Source organism: Bombina bombina, chromosome 5 (assembly GCF_027579735.1).
Source record: "Bombina bombina isolate aBomBom1 chromosome 5, aBomBom1.pri, whole genome shotgun sequence".
Taxonomy (NCBI): Eukaryota; Metazoa; Chordata; class Amphibia; order Anura; family Bombinatoridae; genus Bombina; species Bombina bombina.
The window spans coordinates 751,821,819-751,846,717 of NC_069503.1; the positions used below are offsets into that span (position 1 = coordinate 751,821,819).

Below are 24,899 nucleotides of genomic sequence, written 5' to 3' on the forward strand. Positions count from 1 at the left end.
CTTACATGGAGGTGAGTCAACAGCCTCCAGATTGTATTACTGTTCATTCCACCTGTTTTGTTTAAACGTTTGTTTTTTTGGATCTTTTAGAATTTAGATTTGGTCGAGCAGATGAACAAAATTTACTAGTTTTGATGTTTTGCCTCATCTGAGACATCAATTGGGAGAAAGGTCCTCAGGCGGTGGTGCATAGTATCTAGGTGACTACCTTACCTATTTAATCCCACCCTAACTTTTTTCTGGACTCCATAGCTTAGGTATAGATTCCCATATGTAAGAATAGGATTTTATGGACTCTCACTACCATTCAAAAGAAAATAAGTTATTCTTACCTGATAAATTATTTTCTTTCTTGGCAGTGAGAGTCTACAAACCCGCCCTAAAAATGTTTGGTGGCGGCAGTTGTAGTTGCACCTCTTTACCCTTGCTATCTCTTTTGCTTTTCTCTGTCCTCGGTTTAAACTACTGGGCGGGAAGATGAAGTAGGAGGGATACTTTAATATTTTGTTTGGGGTGACTTTGTCTCCTCCTGGTGGCTAGGAGATAAATTCTCATATGTAAGAATAGGATTTTGTGGATTCTCACTACCAAGAAAAAAAAAAGAATTTATCAGGTAATAATAAATTTATATATAAAACACTGCACTCACCGGTCTTGAGAATGATACAATTTAATCACATCGCATCAGCATCTTAATGCACAAATACCCCCAAACGTTTTGGTACCGGACTGGCACCTTTCTCAATGGGTAATCCCAAAAAAATCCTAACAAACACACACCCGTTCCCTATTAAACCTTAATGTGCTCAGACTTCCGGTTCAACCTAACCAATGCGGTCCTGCCACAAAACCAATGACGTATATCTCATCTTGTAAACAGAGCATATGGCTAATTAGCATAACCACGCCCCTTGTGACGATCAACAACTACGTCACAGAATAGTCATCTCACTGCAGCATAGACACACAATGGCATGGCAGATCCCGGAGATCAACCCTTACCTAACTAAAAACACTAAGCAATTCATCTAAATACAAATACACAATTAGCCTATCATTATGACTATGATTAAGATACTTTCGAATTAAAACAATACACTAAACTAATGGTCCCCTATTCCCTTCATGTTTATAACAGTATGGTAGAAACCTGCAAAGGCGGAATACACACTCATCAATTAAAAAGCAGACCAACTTGATATATACATGCAAAAATAGAGCCGTGAGTATTCATTCCAGGGGTAGTGGTCTATTGTTCCGGTAGTACCAGATGAGACCTAGATCATCCAATCATAGAAAAATCCAGCTACAAGAACACATTATAGTCCAGTTGAACATTCAAACCTCTGGGAGCTACAGTGTCTAGTTGATAGATCCATGAGGCCTCAACTTGTAGGAGCTTCCTGTGCCTATCCCCACCTCTATTCAGTGGTGGCACATAATCAATTATCATAGTCCTTAGGCTAGCAGCGGTGTGTCCCGCTTGCATAAAATGTCTAGCCACAGGTTGATCTGATGCCTGCTTGTCAATGGCAGCTCTTATGGCATGGCGATGATTGGCCATCCTCTCCCTAAATGAGGTCGAGGTCTTGCCCACATACACAAGAGAACACGGACATGTCAAAATATAGATCACAAAACTGCTAGTATATGTTAATCTGTGAGAGAGATTTTTGGTTTACCAATTGAGAAAGGTGCCAGTCCAGTACCGAAACTTTTGGGGGTATTTGTGCATTAAGACGCTGATGTGATGTGATTAAATTATATCATTCTCAAGACCGGTGAGTGCAGCGTTTTATTCTTTGGGAGGATAAAGGAATTTTTGTGTATGCATTACACGCAGCACACCTATAGCTGATAAAGGAAGGCACTCACTGGTCTTTTCAAAGTGTACTTTAATAGAAAAAAGTGATGTTTCGGGGGCACACTCTATATTTAACCGTTGGCACCCTGGCAGCTGTTATTGTGGTGAGAGTGCTCCTTTTTGAACTTCATATATATGTGTGTGTGTATGTGTATATATATATATATATATATATATATATATATATATATTAGCAAGCGGGGATACTTGCTTGGATATACTAATTTCCTATGCAAATGTACTAAATGTACTAATTTCCTATGCAAATATTTACATTTTATATATATATATATATATATGCAGTGTACACACACACTACGGCTAGTAACTTTTTTTTATTTCTTTTTGAAGCTTGTAAATGTGGTGTGTGTAGAGAATTTCTGCTGAAAACAAAATGTGACATTAGATTTTAGTACTTAGCAGCAATAACAGTGGATACAGTCTTACTCCTGGATAAAGCCTTAGGAACAAGGTGAAATGATCGTCCGATTTACTGTTTTAAGGTCCATTATAGACTGTCTTCACTGTTATTTCTGCTAAGGACTTATGTACTTTGAGTGCCGTAATAGCCTCAACAGCGCTGTGCCATTATACACTGTTTACGGGGTTTAGCAATATATCTGTGCATCTGTAACAGTGTCTAGTCTTAGTCCTGTGTATTTTAATAAAGCTGTATTTTACTATTTTAAACAAAGACCGGTTCCTGTTTTGCCTGGGAAGCCGAGGCGCTAAAACCTACCTGCATTCACACTTAGAGCTGAGTTATAGCTCTAATTAGTGTACGTACCTGACATGAATTGGATGTTTTTAATATATATACAGAGTGCACTATTGTTTCTTTCCTTTACATATCTCCCCCTGGAGACACAGCGTGGAATTACTTAGATTCTTCAAAGCTTACCATCATAAGAACTATATCCTTTAACATATTACAATCTTATGTCCAAAACAATGTGCATAAATCTGTCATTTAAATTTTTTCATTCATTGAGAAAACCTTTTTCCTTCTTAATATAAGGAGAGTCCACTTCATTCCTTACTGTTGGGAAATACTGAACCTGGCCACCAGGAGGAGACAGACACCCCAGCCAAAGGCTTAAATACCTCTCCCACTTCCCCCATCCCCAAGTCATTCTTTGCCTTTCATCACAGGAGGATGGCAGAGAAGTGTCAGAAGATTTCAGAGTAGTTCCTTAGGAGGGTTATCTGCCCTTCGATATGGGACTGGAGTTTTAAGTAGTCTTGTCAGCCTCTGAGTGAGAGCATTGACGAAAGTTAGAGTCTGGATATGCAGGGAGAGTCTTTCTGCGAACCCATCCAGACTGCCTGCCAACAGCTCCTTAAACAATCAGTGTTGACGAGTTTCACTGCCTGCTTGTTTTTTCTTCACTCAAGTCTATGTCAGGAGCGATGCTACAAGACTGTCACACTTGAGAGGCTGTGTTTCTGTTCCACAGCATGGATTCTGGTAAGATCGTTTCAATTTTTACATATGCTGGAAACGCTAGAAGACAGGGTCACAGTGTGACTCTTTTATCTTAATGAGAATAATGGGTTAATATCTCCTGAGGGAGGTTATTGAACAGTGGGGATTAATCAAATGTGATGCTTTGATTTTATGCTGCTTTATGTGTGAGATTTCATTGGGCTCATAGACTGTTTGTTATGTGGCTGGAACACACACGTTTTTACTTTCACTTTGAACGCTGCGCAGCATGTAGCTTGGCGCGCTTTTTCTCATAGCAGGGGTGGTCCTGCCTTGCGCACTACGTGACCGGGAGTGGTCCACTTTCATTTCCTCCTTCCTGACCAAGCTCGCTGTCGGAGAAGATGTTTTTTTCTCTGTTTTGTCTGGGTCCAGGAGGTGGTGAGTGACCCAGCCATTGGGAGTATAAAGGTGCCGTTTTTGTGAGAAATTAAAAGATCTTTTTATTCTGTGTCCTACTGTCATTAGCGTAAGCTATGGAGGATTCTTATATTCTTGAGGGTACCCCCTCTATGCCAAATAGTAATACCTGTTTATATTGTGAGGAGGCCTTGGTATGCCCACCCTCTCAACTATGTTCCACATGCATCAACAAAGTTATGTCTAAGAAGGTTAACCCCTTTAGTACCACTGATCTGTCCACCTCTGAGGACTCGCCGTCCCGTGAGGTGCATACCCATCAGTTATCTCCCTCATCACATGCAGCTTCCCGTAGCACGCCTCATCCTCCATCTGGAGGGAGCCTTTTACCATCAGACTTTACCACACAGTTAAAGACGGCGGTGTCTGAGGCTCTTAGTGCTTTACCTCACCCTGCCAAGTGCAAGCGAAAGGTTAAACATAGCTCATATGTCCAGGGGTCATCAAGTGATTTATTGGATTTATGAATGGGTCACACTCTGAGTCTTCAGAGAGTAAACTTTCTGGATCGGAGTCTGCTACCTCTAGGCCTCCTACTGCAGAGAAACCAGCCTTTAGATTTAAGATTGTACACTTATGTTTTCTTCTAAAGGAGGATCTGTCTACATTAGAGGTTCTAGAGGCCAAGCTGCCTGATGGACCTTTGATCCCTAAGTTAGACAGAGTTTACGAGGACAGAGTAGTGCCGTTAACTTTTCCTGTACCTGTAAAAATGGCTAACATTATTAAGAACGAATGGGATAGAATTGGATCTTCCTTTTCCCCTTCGTCTTCCTTTAAAAAATTATTCCCGGACTCTCAATTGGAGTTGTGGGGTTCCGTCCCTAAGGTGGATGGTGCTATCTCGACACTGGCCAAGCGTACTACTATCCCACTTGAGGATAGCTCCTCATTCAGAGAGCCGATGGATAAGAAGAAAAATGTTTCAGCATACGGGATACTTGTTTCAACCGGCAGCTGCTGTTGCCCTGGTTGCTGGAACTGCGGCCTACTGGTGCGACTCATCGGAATTGATCGAGGTGGAGGGTCCCCTCGATGTTATCCAAGAAAGAATTAAGGCCTTGAGAATTGCTAATTTTTGTATCTGTGATGCAAACATGCAGATCATTCGCCTAAATGTAAGATGTCTGTTTATACAGTGCAGACCTGTCGGGCGCTCTGGCTGAAATCCTGGTCTTTTAAGGGAAAGATTTTATTTGGTCCAGGCCTGGACTCCATTATCTCCACGGTTACAGGGGGCAAGGGTGCCTTCCTACTGCAGGATAAAAAGAACAAGTCTAAGGGACAAGGCTCTAATTTTCGTTCTGAGAAATCCCAACGACAACAGTCCTCCTCTAAGCCTGAGCAAGCCAAGAGTACTTGAAAGCCGGCTCAATCCTGGAATAAATCCAAGCAGAACAAGAAACCCGCCGAGGCCAAGTCGGTATGAAGGGGCCGGTCCCCGATACGGTGCTGGATCATGTAGGGGGCAGACTGTCACTCTTTTCAGACGCTTGGTTCAGGGACGTGCAGGATCCACGGTTCCTGGAGGTCATAGCTCAGGGATACAAGACAGGTTTCAAATCTCAACCACCCAAGGGCAGATTTCTCCTTTCAAGCCTGTCTGCAAAGCCAGAAAAGAGGGAAGCCTTTCTGGGGTGCGTGCGGGATCTGTCCTCCCTAGGGGTCATTGTCCCGGTTCCGATCGCAGGAAGAGGTTTGGGATACTCTTCAAACCTGTTTGTGGTCCTAAAGAAGGAGGGAACTTTCCGCACGATTCTGGTCCTAAAGTGCTTAAGCAAGTTTCTAAATGTCCCCTTGTTCAAGATGGAGACAATACAGTCCATCCTTCCTCTAGTTCAGGAAGGACAGTTCATGACCACTATAGATCTGAAGGATGCTTACCTTCACGTTCCAATCCACAAGGATCTCTTCCAGTTCCTAAGGTTTGCGTTCCGGACCAGCGCTTCCAGTTTATTGCAATTTGGTTTGCTCTAGCTACTGCTCCAATAATTTTTATGAAGGTTCGAGGGACATCCTTTCTAAGACCATCCTGGGAGATTGTGATTACAGACGTGAGTCTATCAGGATCGGGGGCTGTTTGGGGTGCCATGAAGGCACAGGGCCTGTGGTCTCAGGAAGAGCGCTCCCTCCCAATCAACATTCGAGCAATCTTCAATGCTCTGAAGGCTTGGCCTCTTCTGGGTTTGTTCCGGTTTATCAGATTCCAGTCAGACAATATAACCTTGGTGGCTTACATCAACCATCAGGGGGGGGAACAAGAAGCTCCCTAGCAATGAGGGAAGTATCTTGGATTCTGGAGTGGGCGGAGTTCACTGTCAGCGATCCACATTTCGGGTGTGGACAACTGGGAAGCGGATTTTCTCAGCAGACAATCTTTTCATCCGGGGGAATGGTCTCTCCATCCCGAAGTGTTTGCAAAGATATGCTACAGGTGGGGGATGCCGGAGATAGATCTCATGGCATCTCGTCTCAATACCAAGCCACCCAGATATGGGTCAAGTTCCAGGGATCCTCAGGCGGGGGTTAATAGATGCATTAGCAGTGTCTTGGAGGTTCAATCTAATTTACCTTTTTCCGCCATTACCACACCTTCCTCAGGTAGTGGCCCACATCAAGCAGAAGCAGCCATCAGTGATACTGATTTCTCCATCGTGGCCGCGAAGGACGTTGTTCGCAGATCTGGTGGGGATGTCATTTTCTCCTCCATGGAAGTTACCTTGTCGCAGGAATCTGCTGGAACAAGGTCCTTTTTGTTTATCAAAATCTAGATTGTGAAGAGCGTGGATTCCCCTGGCATAAAGTTAAGGTTGTCAGGATCCTATCGTTTCTTCAGGATGGACTGGAGAAGGGTCTCTCTGCCAGTTCCCTGAGAGGACAGATTTCAACCCTGTCTGTTTTACTGCACAAGAGGCTCTCGGAGCTTCCAGGTGTACAATCTTTTGTAAAAGGGACACTGAACCAAAAATTTTTTTTTCGTGATTCAGATAGAGCATAAATTTTAAGCAACTTTCTAATTTACTCCTATTATCAAATTTTAAACATTCTCTTGGTATCTTTATTTGAAATGCAAGAATGTAAGTTTAGATGCCGACCCATTTGGGTGAACAACCTGTTTTGTTCTTGCTGATTGGTGGATAAATTCATCCACCAATAAGAAAGTGCTGTCCAGATTCTGAAAAAAAAAAGCTTAGATGCATTCTTTTTCAAATAAAGATAGAAAGAGAACGAAGAAAAATTGCTAATAGGAGTAAATTAGAAAGTTGCTTAAAATGTTATGCTCTATCTGAATCACGAAAGAAAAGATTTGGGTTCAGTGTCCCTTTAAGGCTCTGATTAGGATCAGACCCGTGTTCAGATCTAAGGCTCCTCCTTGGAGTCTGAATCTTGTTCTTAAGGTTTTGCTGCGGCCTCCATTTGAGCCTATGCATGGAATTGACATTAAGTTGTTATCCTGGAAGGTTCTTTGTCTACTGGCTATTGCTTCTGCGCACAGAGTATCTGAGATTGCTGCCATGCAATGTGAGCCTCCTTATCTAGTGTTCCATTCTGATAAGGCTGTCCTACGTACTAAGTTAGGGTTTCTCCTTAAGGTTGTGTCAGACTGCAACATCAATCAAGAGATTGTGGTTCCTTCCTTGTGTCCTAATCCTTCTTCTTTAATGGAATGTTTGCTTCATAATTTGGACGTGGTTTGAGCCTTGAAGTTCTATCTTCAGGCTACTAAGAATTTTAGACAAAGTCCTTCTTTGTTTGTTACCTATTCTGGGAAGCGTAATGGACAGAAGGTCTCTGCAACTTCCTTGTCTTTTTGGTTAAGGAGTGTTATCCGCTTAGCTTATGAGACAGCGGGACATAAGCCCCCTCAGAGAATTACGGCTCATTCGACTAAAGCAGTGGCTTCCTCTTGGGCCTTTAAGAACGAGACCTCTACGGATCATATTTGTAAGGCGGCTACCTGGTCCTCCTTACATACTTTTTTCTAAATTTTACAAGTTTGATGTGTTTGCATCTGCTGAAGTGGCCTTCGGGAGAGAGGCTTTGCAGGCTGTGGTGCCCTCAGATTAGGGTTCGCCTCTCTTTGTCCCTCCCGTTATCATTCAGTGTCCTCTAGAGCTTGGGTATAAGTTTCCCAACAGTAAGGAATGAAGCCGTGGACTCTCCTTATACAGAAGGAAATTAAATTATCTGCTAAGCACAATTTTTTTTTTCTAATTTGGTGAGATTTCTTAAAATCCTGATATATATGATAATATAACTTGTGGTCACTTTCTTGGAATATAATATCCACGCACTGTTCTTGATTTAAAAGTTCTCATGCTGTAAAAAATACTAGGTTGTAGACATTGCAAATGCGATTTTTCTAAACGGTGCAAAAAGTGTTACAAATGAAATGGACATTCGGGTCAAAATTGAAATGCACATAGATGAATTACATCTTTGCATAGAAACATATTTGCAATATATACGTGTATAGGAAAAAAGGCTTCTAGTAAAAGTTATCACAATTTTAGTGAAGCATAGCTAGATATTCTTGGTGCACCAGCATTTTAAATACTGCAGCTGCTCAGAGCACCAATGGGGCTTGTATCATGTCATCCATTAACAAATTGAGTCATCACCAGATGGTACAAACACCTTAGGCTCTTTGAGCAAGGGTTTAGGGAAATGTATCCATGCAGATTCCAATTTTGTCTGGAATGTCTTCAAAATAACACCAAGCTGTTTTGATTTTCCTGATTTCTCCCCCCCTAACCAGATGATTTTATTTTCTACCCTAGAAATCAACATCTGCAAGACAGCAGCCACTGCAATATGAGCCTCCAACAGTATTTAAGACTGAAGAATACTTCCACAGTTCTAGTTGATATATTAAAATGTTTATTGTGGGACATTTCTGTTTTAACGCAGAACATCTGAAAGTTACTGTGGATAACAAGATCTTCAACTGTGCAAATTGTCACTTCTGAATATTTTTAATTTAAATAGATGTATATAATTAATATTATATATACCAATTACTTGCAATTTTTAGTTTTTTTTTCTAAAAAATATCCAAAGTGTATAACATTTTTACTGAAGATATTTTTTTTCTTTTTTCAAATTTAATACCAGGGAACATAAAGTTGTTCAATCCTCCTAAACAATCTATGCAAAAATATTTTTTTCTTAATACTGTAATAATTATCACTAAGATTTATTTTACCATTACCAATCATGTACCTTGTAAAATAAATATTATATAAAAATATGATTATTAGTACCATTTACAAACAATCATTTGGCATGTTTCAAATATTTGAACATAGAGATGAGGAATTTAAGAAAATGTGATTACATGGTTTATTTATATGTATGTACTCTATATGTATGTATGTGTGAGGGGTGTGTAGACTTTATATCCACTGTATACACACACAGTTAATGCCATGTTTCTGTGATGTAAAAAATGAGACAAAGATAAATAATTTCAGAACTTTTTCCACCTTTACACTTACTCTAAAAATAGACGGCGCCACATGTGCAAACAATGTTATAGCTAGATATAGAGTCCCAGCTAAACAAATGCTCTAATAAACTAAAATACAATGATACACAAATAATGCTATGTACAGAGCTATTGATCCATAAATTCACTGCTCATATAATTAGTGAGCAGGAAACAAAGCCAAATTTAGGACTGCAAACATGAAAAAATATATAAAAACAGAAATGTCCATAAAGTTTAAAAGCTATATAATATCACTGAGTAAGTAAAAGTCTTTTGTACTTAATCCAAAAGCCAGTGTAGGGTTGCTGCTCCTTATGTGCCCGGCGGTGTCTGTTCCCAGGCTTCAGATAGCGATGTAGACCGGAATGGTTCTCTAAAAGAGAAGCAAAAACAGAGCGCATCCACGATCTAAGTGTAGTTTAAAAGTCACAGTTTATTGAAGTAAATAAAACAACGATTGCACACTCACAAAAGCGCTCTCAAACATATGAGGTATGTTCGTACATTCAGCAGATAATAGACTTCATACCCCTCCAGCGATATAACAGACTCCTTTCAGTGTCCCACTGTGCTTATAGTGCCTATATTTATTTACGGCTCTAACAGGGGAAATGTATATTGCTAAGCTGGGGGTAAAGTAAATATATGCGATAGTATGGAGATCGTGTCAATACAGCTGTTTGTTTCTGTGCAATAAAAGCCGGCTATTGCTCATAGTACAGCGTGTATAACACTCACTTCTCCTAGGATTATGGGCGTGGCCTTACGTGTTTTGCAAAATGCGTAAGGCCACGCCCATAATCCTAGGAGAAGTGAGTGCATTGTCGCCTCATAGTATCTAGATATGGACGGGGAGGCTACCCCCCCCCCCATCCATTCTAGGGTACTGCAAACATCTATGGGCTATGCGAGGGGGATTGCCTTGCCAAATATATTTGGTACATGCACTCTGAAACTGCAGGAGTAGCGATCGGGAGACCCTAATAGGCAGACATCTAAAGGCATATGTAAGTTTAGGGAGGTAGCTCATTTTAAAGGCAGCAATACGGCCTAACCATGAGACAGTTTTGAAGTTCCACTTCCGGCCCAGGGACCGGAGTTCTGAGAGTAGGGGCTTGTAATTATCGTCTAGTATTTGGGGAAACGAATTAGATAGTTTAATGCCCAGATGGAAAATATGGGAATTATTAACTGCAAATTTGTATATGTCGTATATGTGTTTGGAGACATCTTCAGAAAAACCTTGTACATATATTTCGGATTTATTATGATTTAGTTTATAGTATGAGAGGGTGCTAAATGTCTCCAACAGGGATAGGAGTATAGGAATCGTTTGTATGGGTTTGGAGGTGAATATTGTTGTGTCATCAGCAAATAAAGCCACCTTGTGTGTTGTACCGTGGAGTGTAACTCCTACAATATCCCCACTTTCCCTGATAGCAGCAGCTAGGGGCTCAATCACCAGTGCAAAAAGGATGGGAGAGAGGGGGCAGCCCTGTCGTGTGCCGTTAGAGATGGGGAGCTAAACCCTAGGCCCCTGACCGAGGCCGTGGGAGCTGAATATAGGGCCTTCACTGCTTGAATAATCTGAGTTGGGAACTGGAAGGTATCTAGAACTCTCCACAAGTATTCCCAACAGACCCGGTCAAAGGCCTTCTCTGCATCGAGGGAGAGTACGGCTAAGGGCCTATTCAACCTTTTAGCTTCACATAGGATGTTCAACAGCCTCCTAGTATTGTCCGTGTCCTCTCGTCCCGGGATGAAGCCCACTTGGTCTGGATTGATAAGGGAAGGTAGTAGTCTCGCTAATCTGTTGGCCAGAATCGTAGCATAAATTTTAACATCCGTATTAATAAGTGATATAGGTCTATAGTTAGTGCATAAAGTCGGGTCCTTGTTAGGTTTGGGTAGGGTAATGATAGAAGCTTCAAGGAACTCACCCCTAAACTTGCCCTTGTCCATTGCTAATTTGAAGAATCTAGTAAGAATGGTTGAGATTTCATTGTAATATGTTTTGTAAAATATTGCAGTGAAGCCATCTGGGCTTGGGGCCTTAAGAGGTTTTAAATTTTTAATTACCTGTTTCACTTCTTGACAAGTGATAGGTACATCTATAAGTTCCTTTTGTGCTTCATCTAGGGTGGGGAGTTTCAAGGAGTGCAGGAACGGGCCTATATGTGCTGACGGAGATTGTTCAAGCCCCACCTGATCCTGGATATTGTAAAGTGAGGAATAGTAATCACTAAACTGCTGGCCAATTAGAGATGGAAGCCTGGTGACCTGTGTGCCTTGTTTAAGCTTGTGAATGCGTGACGCGCCCCTGCGCTGCCTAATGGTGTCTGCCGTATTACCCTTCGAGTACATAAGCTGTTTTAATTTAAAGAGGTTGTTTTGGGTCTTTCTAAATTCTAATTGGCAAATGTGTTTTTTGAGGTCCTTGACCTCCTGCCTCAAATCTGCGATGTCTGAGGTGTGTTGTTGTAATTCTAGGGAGCGTAGCCGACAGTGAGCCTGGGACAGGGAAAGGCCCGCCTGTTTTCTTAGGTGTGCCTGTTTACAAATAAATAGGCCTCGAGTGGTAGCTTTGAAAGCCCCCCAAATCATGTCATCTCGGACCTCAGGGGAATCATTAATTTGTAATGTGATTTTTATTTCCTTCCTAAGTTCCTCTCTAAATGGTATATCTGCCAGGAGATGACGGGGAAGTTTCTATGTAGGTCTAGTTCTGGTGGTGTGTTTAGCATCAAGGTCTAGTATGACCTGGTCATGGTCAGACCAAGGGCATAGGTGGATACTCGCGGAATGAACGCGGTCTACAGTTTCAGGGTGGCAAAAAAATAGTCAAGTCTGGAGAATGTGGAGTGAGGGTGAGAAAAATGGGTGTAGTCTTTGCCACGTGGGTGTAGGGACCTCCAAATATCAAAATAATTAAACCTGGTCATGAGCTCCCTAAATCTACCGCTCAGAGAGTCTGGGGGAGCGACTCGCCCCTGAGAGGGTATCTTTCTCCTATCGAGCCCATTATCCCACACCATATTCAGGTCGCCCGCTAGAATCACCCTACCCTGTTTGAACTGTTCAACTTTGTTCGCAATTTTCCTCAGGTATCTAGGCTGAGAAGTATTTGGTAGATAGACTGAGACTAAAGTATAAGTAACATGATCGAGGTTACAAATTAGAATTAGGTACCTTGCTTGGGGGTCCCTAATCACCTGGAGGAGCTCAAACGCTACCCTCTTGTGGACCAATATGGCCACACCTCTAGCTTTTTTCGAGTAGGAGGCTACCTCAGTGACGGGGAAGTCCTGGGAAATGTATGTAGGGGGGTTATCAGCAAGTAGGTGTGTTTCTTGGAGAAAGGCCTTGTGGAAACGTAGGGATCTGGCGAGAAGGCTCCTCTTTCCCACTGTGTTTAAGCCTCGAACATTATGGGTGAGAAACCTAAGAGAAGACATTTGGGAATCTATATCCTATATAGCTTTGTTCAGGGAGGTGGTCTGGGTCTGAGGTATAAGGGAGGTGGAAGGAAAGGGAAGGGATTTGGTGGAAGTAGTCCACCTGTACGGAGCCCCTATACGGGCTCCTAAGTCTGGGGGGGAGCTGACGTGAGCTAAAAGAACGGAGGCTAGGATGAGTAGCCCCACTCTCTATCTAAACATATCAAACACATGGTATAACAAAACTTTTCAAGCTATAACCATACTTTGACCTTTAAAGGATACAATTCCAACAGTATCTAACAAGAGACAGTCACTGAAAGTCTTCGGCAGGCCTTTAAGTGGGCGAGGCTTGGGGCCTCAAGGAGTGGTCAGGGGTACTGTGTTTCTGTCGCTTGAGTCTCTGTTCTTTGAGTGTCCATTCAGGAGCTGAGACCCTGAGGCGAGATTGGGCCACCGCTTGGTTTCCCAGGTCTGGCTGGAGACCCCAGTTGGCTAGAAGGGTGCTGCCCAGAGGGGGAGAAGTTATGACATGGCTCTGGTTGTCCTTTGACACTATGAGTTTAGTAGGGAAACCCCATCTGTATTTAATGTTAGCACTCCTAAGGTGGGAGGTAAGAGGGGCGTACAGCCTACGTTGTTGTAGAGTATAGGGCGAAAGATCCGGCAGTAACTGTATGTCCTTAAAAGTCTCAGGCAAGGAGGGCTTACCAAAAGCTGCCTGCATCAGGCGGTCTTTGAAAGTGAAATGGTGGAAACAAACCACTATGTCCCTTGGCTTTTCAGATGACACCGAACTTGGTATAAGATCCCTATGAGCTCGCTTAATGGTGTGCGAAGTGCCCTCCAGAGGGCCCAAGAGTGTGACATAAAGCGATTTGAGGAACTCCTGAAGGTCGCCTGCTGTCACTCAGGGATGCCTCTAAAGCGGATATTGTTCCTTCTGGCCCTGTCTTCAACATCGGCCAGTTTTAATTCAAGCTGATTGATTTGTTCTGCAAGGTTCTCAGAATAAGAGAGCAGGTTTGAGTGGTCCGTGGCTAGATCATCATGTTGTCGCTCAAGGGTGTCCACTCTGTCTCCAATTTCCGCTATGTCTTTCTTGAGCTCCGCAGAGCTTCGCTGAATCTCTGCTGTAATAGATTTGGTCTGTGTTGCTAACATCTTCTGCAATGTGTTTTCTGTTATATAATGATTAAGGTGGGTAGCAGACCGAGAACTCGATTGGGAGCCCTCATCCTGCGACTCGGGATCGCTAGTCACTCTCCTCTGAGAGTTCTGCTCTTTACGAGGCTGAGAGAAATGATCAAGGACAGACTTCTGAGTCCCAGCTGGGGTCCTGGGGTTTCTTCTTGAAGTGTGTGGCATGATGTATTCAGATGAAAGGTATAGGGCAACCCCTCAAGGTTTGTCCGCCCTGACCACTATGAACACTGTAAAGGAAACAAAAACAGCCAAGACCTGCACTTAACTTACAAATCTGTACTAAATCATTTATAGCTTGCAATAAAGTATGAGAGCGGGGCTAGACATCATCCAATTGTGGAGGTCACATCTAGAACATTTCAATGTACTTCATATCAAAACAGTGTTAGAGCCAACCCGTCTGAGTAAGGTGGTCCCTATGGACCCCCGCACCTCGGGGAATGGGGGTACAACCAAAAGGAAGGGAAAAAGGAGCGGGGCAGTGACCAGCCCAGACAAGCAGGGCCGGAAAGGAGGAGGCGCAGAGAGGTCCACAACAACCAGTCCCCTTTCGTGAATATGTCTAGCCTGGTGCAGTGTCGCTGTTGTTAGGCAGAGAACTATGGTATAGGGAGGTGAAGCTAATATGGGAGTCTATCCCTGGGGAGTTTATATATGGAATACTAATCTAGGCCTAGATTAAACGGAAATTGGAAGTGAACCCTCGGGGGTACTACCACTTCTTATGGGACTTCCTCTAAGGTTCCAGGAGGCTTACTCAGAGGTCCTTTAGTGGGGGGATATAACCCACTAGTTAAAGCTTGTCGGGAAAGGGGGAAGCAGGCACAGCTTATACCTAAGGGAAAATTAAATGTTAGCCAGTATAGGGCAAAAGCCCCCCAAGTGTAGTTATATAATATAGGCCGGTAAATAGATAACAAAGTTGTTGTGTGGTTTATGTAGTGAGAAGTTATGGGTGTGTGTTTAGTTGATTTTGTGTTGGTAGCACATGTAGGTAATAAACAGACAAGATAAGCATGAGCTTAAATTAACACTCCACTCCGGGTATAACCACGGAGATGCTGACGCAGCAGCACAAATGTAAGGCTATACATGAGTTCCTAATTGCCCAAGTTAGTAACCTGATAATGAAATCACAGGGAGCTATACTCCCTGTAAGGCGATATGCTGGTTTGGATCCAAGTTAGGGAGTACGGAGTATGATCCACTTACAGGTAATAACTTCTGTTCACCCTCTCAGGGGGTCCTAATGCAGGGCAATGTCCTAAGTGGATTCCTTTTGATCCCCAGGTCAGATCATTCCACATCCATTTGGGTTATATCAGGTTATATATAAGTGGGGCAATGGTCCCCTATGGCAACCCCAAGAACAACAAGGTAACTTTATGTCCACAATAGATTTACAGGATGCTTACATTCACATCCCTATTCACCAGAACATTACCAGCTCCTGATTTATCTTTTCTGGAAAAGCATCATCAGTTTGTTGCTCTTCCATTTGGTCTAGCTACAGCTCCAAGAATATTTACCAAGGTTCTAAATGCCCTTTTATCTGTAATCAAAGCTCAGGGCATTGCTGCATTTCCTTACCTGGACAATATCTTGGTACTAGCTCAATCTTTTCATTTAACAGAATCTTACATAGAACAACTGCTGTTGTTTCTTCAAAGACATTGTTGGAGGATCAATTTACCAAAGAGTTCCTTGATTCCTCAGACAAAGGTCACCTTTTTAGGTATCCAGATATATTCAATGTACATGAGGACACTTTCCCTCCCAGAAAAGAGGTGAATAAAATTGATTTCAGCTTGCCTGAACCTTTAATCTCTCTCATTCCCTTTCGTGGCTCTGTGTATGGAAGTACTAGGCCTCATGATTGCAGCTTCAGACGTAATTCCATTTGCTTGATTTTTATATGAGATCTCTTCAGCTTTGTATGCTGTGCCAATGGTGCAAGGATTAAACTCAGATATCACAACAGATATTCTCAGATCCCAACATGCACCTATCTCTGACTTGGTGGCTAAATCATCAGTCTATTATTTAGGGGGTTTCTACCTACCTGGTCTGTGATCACCACAGATTCAAGTCTTTCAGGTTGGGGAGCTGTCTGGGGGTCTCTGACAGCACAAGGGGTTTGGAAACCTCGGGAGGCAAGGTTACCAATCAATATTTTGGAACTCCAAGCTCTCTTCAGGGCCCTTCAGACTTGGCATAAATTGAAAAGGGAGCGTTTTCAGACCGACAATATTATGGCAGTAGCTTATGTCAATCATCAAGGGGGAACTCAAAGTTCCCTAGCCATGATAGAGGTATCTCAAATCCTTTCTTGGGCAGAATCCAATTCCTGCCTCATCACTGTGATTCACATCCCAGGTGTAGACAACTGGGAGGCGGATTACCTCATTCATCGGTCCCTACGTCCAGGAGAGTGGTCTCTGCACCAAGATGTATTCTATCTGATTGTACAACTACGGGATCTACCAGAAATAGATCTGATGGCCTCTCGTTTAAACAACAAACTTCCCAGGTAAGTTGCGAGGTTTAGAGAACCTCAGGCAGAGGTGTTGGATGCTGGTTCTACCAGCCTGCTTACCTATTCCTCCTCTGGTCCTGCTTGCCAGAATGATTTCCAAATTAAAAATGGAACAGTCGTTTGTAATCCTGGTAGCCCCAATGTGGCCCCACAGGATTTGGTATGCGGATCTGGTCCGGCTGTGGTCACAAGGTTTTGGAAAATTATAGTTCATGTTGTATTTCCCATAATTATTCCTGGCATTGTTTTATGATTCCTAGGATTCTTCAATTTCTACAGAATGGTTTAGATAAAGGTTTATCTGCCAGTTCTTTGAAAGGACAAATCTCTGCCCTTTCTGTATTGTTTCATAGGGAAATTGCTAATCTTCCTGATGTTCATTGTTTTTGTTCAGGCTTTAATCCGGATTACACCTGTCATTAGGCCTATTTCTCCCCTTTGGAGTCTAAACCTAGTATTACGTGTTACAGGCTCCTCCTTTTGAGCTTATGCATAAATTTGACATTAAATTACTTTCTTGGAAAGTGTTGTTTCTTTTGGCTATCTCTTCTGCTAGAAGAGTCTCAGAATTGTCTTGTGAGTCTCCTTATCTGATTTTCCATCAAGATAAATCTGTTTTGCGGACTATCTTTCAATTTTTACCTTAAGTTGTTAACTCAACATTAATAGGGTCATTATCGTTCCATCAATGTATCAGAGAATTATAGCTCATTCTACTATATTGCTTGCCACATCTTGGGCTTTTAAAAATGATCAAATTCACAAAGCGGCCACTTGGTCGTCTCTGCATACCTTTACTGAATTCTACTATTTTTATTTTTTTGCCTCGTCAGAAGCAGCTTTTGATAGAAAGGGCCTTCAGGCAGTTGTCTCAGTTGGATAATTGTGCCTATATTTTGATTTTTTTTTTGTCATAAAAGACATTATTTAGGATTTAATTTCTCAGCGAAAAAAAGCTGTTTTTATTTTATCCTTCCCTTTCTTGTTACTCGTTGACTTCCACATCTTGGGTTTTATATCCCATACATAATAGCTTGTGAACTCTCACCACCTATATAAAGAAAACCATAATTTATGTAAGAACTTACCTGATAAATTAATTTCTTTCATGGTGGCGAGAACCCATTTGGGGTAATTTTTTTTGTGTAAAGCACATCTTTTTTCTGCTCCTCATTATTGTCTTACTCCTTTTAAACACCTAACCTTACTATTCATAAAACTAAGGTATGTGTGTGTGGGTGGGGGAGGGGGTTATAGGCTTTTGAGGTTTGGGAAACTTTGCCTCACCTGGTAGGAATGTGTATCCCATACATAACAGCTTGTAGACTCTCGTCACCATGAAAGAAATTAATTTATCAGGTAAGTTCTTACATAAATTATGTTTTTCTGTGAATTTCTGCTGTGTTCAAACTGTTTCATTTATTTTTTGTATCTAAATTCTAGTACATTTACTTGGCATAATATTTACTTATAATAGAGCAGACTGGAGTTCCTAGACTGGGTTTGATCCTTTAGAGGGTAGGTCCATGGATGTTATTTTCCCATCAAATAAATGCATGCTTTGCAAATTCTCCTGGCTTATGTAGGTTCTGTGTTACAGTCCAAAATGTCTACAACAACTACTACTCTTAGTTTGTTCGCCACCATTGTATCCTATGCAAGGTGGCATTGCTGATTTTCCTCCAGATTTTAAAACTCTCTTAAGGTAATCGTAAATCTGTCTTTGCAAATTCATCTTCTAAAGATGAAGTACCTTACAGTTGTGCCTGTTCGGATACCTGATTCTGATGATTTTTCTTAACCCTTTCTGAGGGTGAACTATCTTCTGAGGAACTATCCTTAACTTCGGATCTGGAATCTGCGGAGTTGTCCTTTAATGTTAAGCTTGAATGTCTATGTGTCGTCCTTATGGAAGTCTTAAAGGACCACTCAATGCAGTAGAATTGCATAATTAACACGCGCATAATAAAAGACATTGATTTAACACCTACTCTGAATTTTAAATAAGCAGTAGATTTTTTTTCTGATGAATTAATTTTTTCTACCATTTTCTGGCTCTTTGTATCATGTGACAAACATGAGCCAATCACAGACTAATATATGTATACCCTGTGAGCTTGTGCACATGCTCAGTAGGATCTTGTTCCCCAGAAAGTGTGTATATAACAAAAGTGTGCAAAATGTGATAATGCAAATAAATTGGAAAGTGTCTTAAAACTATATGCTCTTTCTGAATTATAAAAGTTTATTTTGACTTGAGTGTCCCTTTAAAGACCTTAGGGGTTCAGTATATATATATATAAAAATTCACAAATAGCAAAGTGTTCACAGATTAACCCCTAAGTTCTCTGACGGTATATCTTAGAGAACAAAGGTAGGGGGTATATGTCCCAATATGATCCGTATGTGAAAGGACAAACAGTCAAAAAATAATAGTATAAATCCACAACAAAGGACTCAAAGCGTCACCCTTCTGCAGTATCTGTAGTGTCAGTTCGCTCCACTTCAGCCTAGATGTCAAAAGGTGTAGGTACTAACAAAGTCACTGTAGTAACATTTCTGCCTTGATCTCTTACCCTCCACTGGTCTGGTGGGGTGCCTGGACACACTGCTGTACTACCTCTCGGACTGGCGATGAGACCCTTCCGGGGGGGGGGGGGGGTGCAGCCTGCGCGTCCTTCCTGGCATGCAAAAAGATCCGACCGTAGTAAGAGGAAATCACTTCCCGGTGCGTCACCTGACACGTTGCTAGGCACACTGGTAGGAGCAAGACACTGGGGGGCGGGGAGTAAGCCTGGAGTCCAAGGTGGGTACAGCAAGTGAGTAGTAAATCCAAAAGCGGTAAACCCAACCGCTGGTGAACAAAGTATAATGTAGCAAATAGGATATACTGACTCAAAATTGTGTGCTGGAAAGTAACATTTATTGGAAGTCCAAATCAGTACAAAGTGATAAGGTCACAGTCAGGAACGCCTGACGCGTTTCGCTCATGCGTAGATGCGCTTCATCAGAGGCTAATTAGAAACAAACAGTGAGAGCTATTTAAACACTTATCTCACCAATCCTGGCGGGGCTTGAATATAAGCCAATCAGTGTGGCACCACTGGACAACAAATCATTTAAACTGCAAATCATATGTTATATGACAACCACTCTAAAGGTGGAAAATATCTTTTGCTGTACAGGGGGGCCACATTACCGTACAATAAGCATGAAAAACAATGTTGAATAATAACAACAGTAAGAATGCAAAGAACAGCAAATGAAGTACTGAATAGGCAGGACCAAGACAATAAAAATAAATAAATATGAATGAATATAAAATAATAATCATAATGGAAATGGTGAAATACATATGCATCCAATCTAGCAGGAAAATAGGTCAAGCTTGAGCTAACAAAAACATACTAACATAATAATACCCTAAAAAACAGATACATAACTAACATGTATGAATAAAGAATAAAGACAAAATACTCTATTTAGCAATGATGTGTGTACCAAGTAAGTCTAAACCATAAAATTAGTGTACATCCAACATGACTGTCAATCTGGCTATACTCTAAACATTTAGGCCTAAAGAAAATATCCCTACATAGGGAAGTTCGGATAAGTGAGGCTGGTAGCATCATGTAAATGTAAAAATAAAAACATGGTCCATCATAAAAGGATAGACAAATCTGAAAATAAAAGAATCTAAAGATAATAATAATAATAATGTATCAAAGTGCAAATGTATATAAAAATGTGGATTAAATATAAAAAATTAACAATGAAAAATAAAGAATAAAGAACAATCTTGAAAAAGTTGAAAAGATACCCCCTACAGCGAAACGTATATAGGTATGCGAAATAAGTTATATGCTTTGTGCATGTTATGTGTATCTCTAATGTTCGCTCAAATATAGAGCTCATATAAAGGAACAAGCAACTGGCATTACCAAGGTATACATTGAACTATGAGTTCCGCTATAGAAAAAAGAAAAGAAAGGGGCATAGAATGACTCACTGTATGATTCCAAAGAAGACCATAGGAACAGATAGGTACTATGTGTACAATATGGGTATTTCCAATAGAATCATAGAGGGAGACATGTAGAGGGTAAAATAGGAAATGGAGGAGCTAAAAAAGGATAAGGATAAAAATACGAATAAAGGGAAGACAATGTAGGATGGGAAAAATTCAACATAGGTGTATGATCTAATCCTAGCTGTAGCCATAGAAAAATGAGTGTAATAAAGAATGGCAAGAAGCCTGGGGGATTAACTACAATAAGGATATTCAAATTGTAAGGGATATTCAAATAGTAACTCTTGGCTAATTAATTACAGTGTAAATATGTCAAAAATATGTATGTAGGTATGTATATATATATATATATACACAGTATGTATGTATACTGTATATATCAGTATAAATATGAGTAATGGTAATAATCTCAGTAAATTTATACATATAAATCAACATCCAAACGCCTGTTAATGCCATGGGGGTGTCTGGTGTTTAATTTTATAATCCAAAAGACTTCTCTTCTGAGGAGTCTGGCTGTTCTATCCCCTCCTCTCGCATTTTTTAAAATTCTTTCTATTCCCATAAAAGAAAAATATGTAGTACCTATGCCATGTTGGCGAAAATGTTTCGCCACTGGGGTTTTAGGTTCCTTGTCATTAAGGGATATAAAGTGCTCCCTAATTCGATTTTTCAATAAACGTGCAGTGATCCCTGTATATTGCTGATGACAATATTGACATGTAATGAGGTAGATCACATATTGGGAAGTGCAATCAATTCTCTGTTTGATTGTATACGTCTCATTGGTATTAGTTGAGGTAAAAGTATGGGTTTTATCAGTAAAGTCACAGCTTTTACATGGTCTATGTCCACATTTAAATGAACCTGGATTTAAACTTAGCCAATTGTTGTGGATCTGTGGTTTTTCTGAATTTTTTTGATTAGTTAAGTCTCCTAATGATGTTGCCTTTTTCACTACATATTTTATCCCTTTAGTTATAATCTGTTTTAGTGTGTTATCACTCTTCAATATTGTAAGGTTGTTCTTAATGACATTACAAATTTTATAGTATTGCCTACTAAACTGAGTAGAGAAGACAATGTTCTCTTTATTTTGACTCCTTTCTTTCTTTTGAAACAGTGTTTCTCTGCAGTTTTTCAACTTCCTTACTGATATTGTTCAATTGGAATTTGTTGTAACCCCTTTTAATTCATCTATCTTGAGATGAGGAACATGGCATGAATCTGCTCTCAGGATGGTATTTTTTGATGTGGGTTTCCTATAAGTAGATGTAATTATATCTAGATTAGAAAGGTCTGCTTGGAGTTTTAAATCTAGGTAATCAATAGAGTAAGCATCACTATTATAGGTAAAGGTTAGATTAAATTGGTTATCATTAATGTAAGTCATAAATTGTTCAGGGGTATGTTCATTTGGTGTTTTATCCCATATAATTATAAGGTCATCAATGAAGCGACCGTATAATTTGATGTTGTTCTTGAATGGGAAATCTGTTGCAAAAATAAGGCATAATTCCATCCAGCCCATGTAAATGTTGGCATAAGCCGGGGCGAACTTAGCACCCATGGCTGTGCCACGTTTCTGTAAGTTATAATCACCCTCTTGTACAAAATAATTATGTTTCAGTAGGAACTCTGTAATTTTCACTATAAATGTAATGAAATTACTATCTAGGTCTGTGTGTCTTAACAACATTTTATTAAGGGCTGTAAGGCCAGATGTATGGGGTATGCTCGAATGAAGAGCAGCTACATCTATTGTGAGCCAGATATAATCATGGTTCTATTCGACATTGCTCAGTTGTTGAATGAGGTGACCACTATCTTTGATATATCCCAGCAGGGATTGAACTATAGGCTGTAATATGTTGTCCAGCTAGCCAGGGCTCCCTATGTGAGAGACTGGGAGGCTGTCTGGATACCCCATACATCTGGCCTTACAGCCCTTAATGAAATGTTGTTAAGACACACAGACCTAGATAGTAATTTACATGGGCTGGATAGAATTATGCCTTATTTATGCCTTATTTTTGCAACAGATTTCCCATTCAAGAACAACATCAAATTATACGGTCGCTTCATTGATTACCTTATAATTATATGGGATAAAACACCAAATGAACATACCCCTGAACAATTTATGACTTACATTAATGATAACCAATTTAATCTAACCTTTACCTATAATAGTGATGCTTACTCTATTGATTACCTAGATTTAAAACTCCAAGCAGACCTTTCTAATCTAGATATAATTACATCTACTTATAGGAAACCCACATCAAAAAATACCATCCTGAGAGCAGATTCATGCCATGTTCCTCATCTCAAGAAAGGCATACACAAAGGCCAGTACCTGAGGCTCCGTAGGAACTGCACTAATGTAGAGACCTATAAATTAGAAGCCAGGGAACTAACTGATAGACTAATTAAAAGGGGTTACAACAAATTCCAATTGAACAATATCAGTAAGGAAGTTGAAAAACTGCAGAGAAACACTTTGTTTCAAAAGAAAGAAAGGAGTCAAAATAAAGAGAACATTGTCTTCTCTACTCAGTTTAGTAGGCAATACTATAAAATTTGTAATGTCATTAAGAACAACCTTACAATATTGAAGAGTGATAACACACTAAAACAGATTATAACCAAAGGGATAAAATATGTAGCGAAAAAGGCAACATCATTAGGAGACTTAACTAATAAAAAAAATTCAGAAAAACCACAGATCCACAACAATTGGCTAAGTTTAAATCCAGGTTCATTTAAATGTGGACATAGACCTTGTAAAAGCTGTGACTTTACTGATAAAACCCATACTTTTACCTCAACTAATACCAATGAGACGTATACAATCAAACAGAGAATTGATTGCACTTCCCAATATGTGATCTACCTCATTACATGTCAATATTGTCATCAGCAATATACAGGGATCACTGCACGTTTATTGAAAAATCGAATTAGGGAGCACTTTATATCCCTTAATGACAAGGAACCTAAAACCCCAGTGGCGAAACATTTTCCCCAACATGGCATAGGTACTACATATTTTTCTTTTATGGGAATAGAAAGAATTTTAAAAAATGCGAGAGGAGGGGATAGAACAGCCAGACTCCTCAGAAGAGAAGTCTTCTGGATTATAAAATTAAACACCAGACACCCCCATGGCATTAACAGGCGTTTGGATGTTGATTTATATGTATAAATTTACTGAGATTATTACCATTACTCATATTTATACTGATATATACAGTATACATACATACTGTATATATAAATATATATATATATATATACATACCTACATACATATTTTTGACATATTTACACTGTAATTAATTAGCCAAGAGTTACTATTTGAATATCCCTTACTATTTGAATATCCTTATTGTATTTAATCCCCCAGGCTTCTTGCCATTCTTTATTACACTCATTTTTCTATGGCTACTGCTAGGATTAGATCATACACCTATGTTGAATTTTTCCCATCCTATATTGTCTTCCCTTTATTCGTATTTTTATCCTTATCCTAAATAGAGTATTTTGTCTTTATTCTTTACTCATACATGTTAGTTATTTATCTGTTATTAGGTATTATGTTAGTATGTTTTTGTTAGCTCAAGCTTGACCTATTTTCATGCTAGATTGGATGCATATGTATTTCACCATTTCCATTATGATTATTATTTTATATTCATTCATATTTATTTATTTTTATTGTCTTGGTCTTGCCTATTCATTACTTCATTTGCCGTTCTTTGCATTCTTACTGTTGTTATTATTCAACATTGTTTTTCATGCTTATTGTACGGTAATGTGGCCCCCCTGTACAGCAAAAGATATTTTCCACCTTTAGAGTGGTTGTCATATAACATATGATTTGCAGTTTAAATGATTTGTTGTTCAGTGGTGCCACACTGATTGGCTTATATTCAAGCCCCGCCAGGATTGGTGAGATAAGTGTTTAAATAGCTCTCACTGTTTGTTTCTAATTAGCCTCCAATGAAGCGAATCTACGCATGCGCAAAACGCGTCAGGCGTTCCTGACTGGGACCTTATCACTTTGTACTGATTTGGACTTCCAATAAATGTTACTTTCCAGCATACGATTTTGAGTCAGTATATCCTATTTGCTACATTATACTTATATATATATATATATATATATATATATATATATATATGTGTGTGTGTGTGTGTGTATATATATATATATATATATATATATATATATATACTGAGGAAATCATCTTAAAACACAAATCGCTTTGGTTGCAGGTACAGCATCTCTTTGGTGTGATTTTTTTATCTGAGTTTCCTAGTATTCACCCTTAGAAAATATTCATGAGGGTTTGCAAATGGAGCACTCCTTTATTCATACATTTTTTTACACACAACTTGTTTTTTCATTGTGAATCCTGGGGCA

General features: G+C 40.1%; 1 protein-coding gene across 1 annotated transcript in view; it reads left to right on the top strand.

The window, feature by feature from the left end:
* The window catches only part of LOC128660796 (biogenesis of lysosome-related organelles complex 1 subunit 4), a 75,099-nt gene extending 66,078 nt beyond the window's left edge, over nt 1-9,021 (top strand). Inside the window, exon 5 of the mRNA XM_053714819.1 lies at nt 8,552-9,021. Within this exon, the coding sequence (XP_053570794.1) occupies nt 8,552-8,638 (87 nt within the window). The 3' untranslated portion in view covers nt 8,639-9,021. The remainder of the gene's footprint in view (nt 1-8,551) is intronic.
* The last annotated feature ends 15,878 nt before the right edge of the window (nt 9,022-24,899 follow it).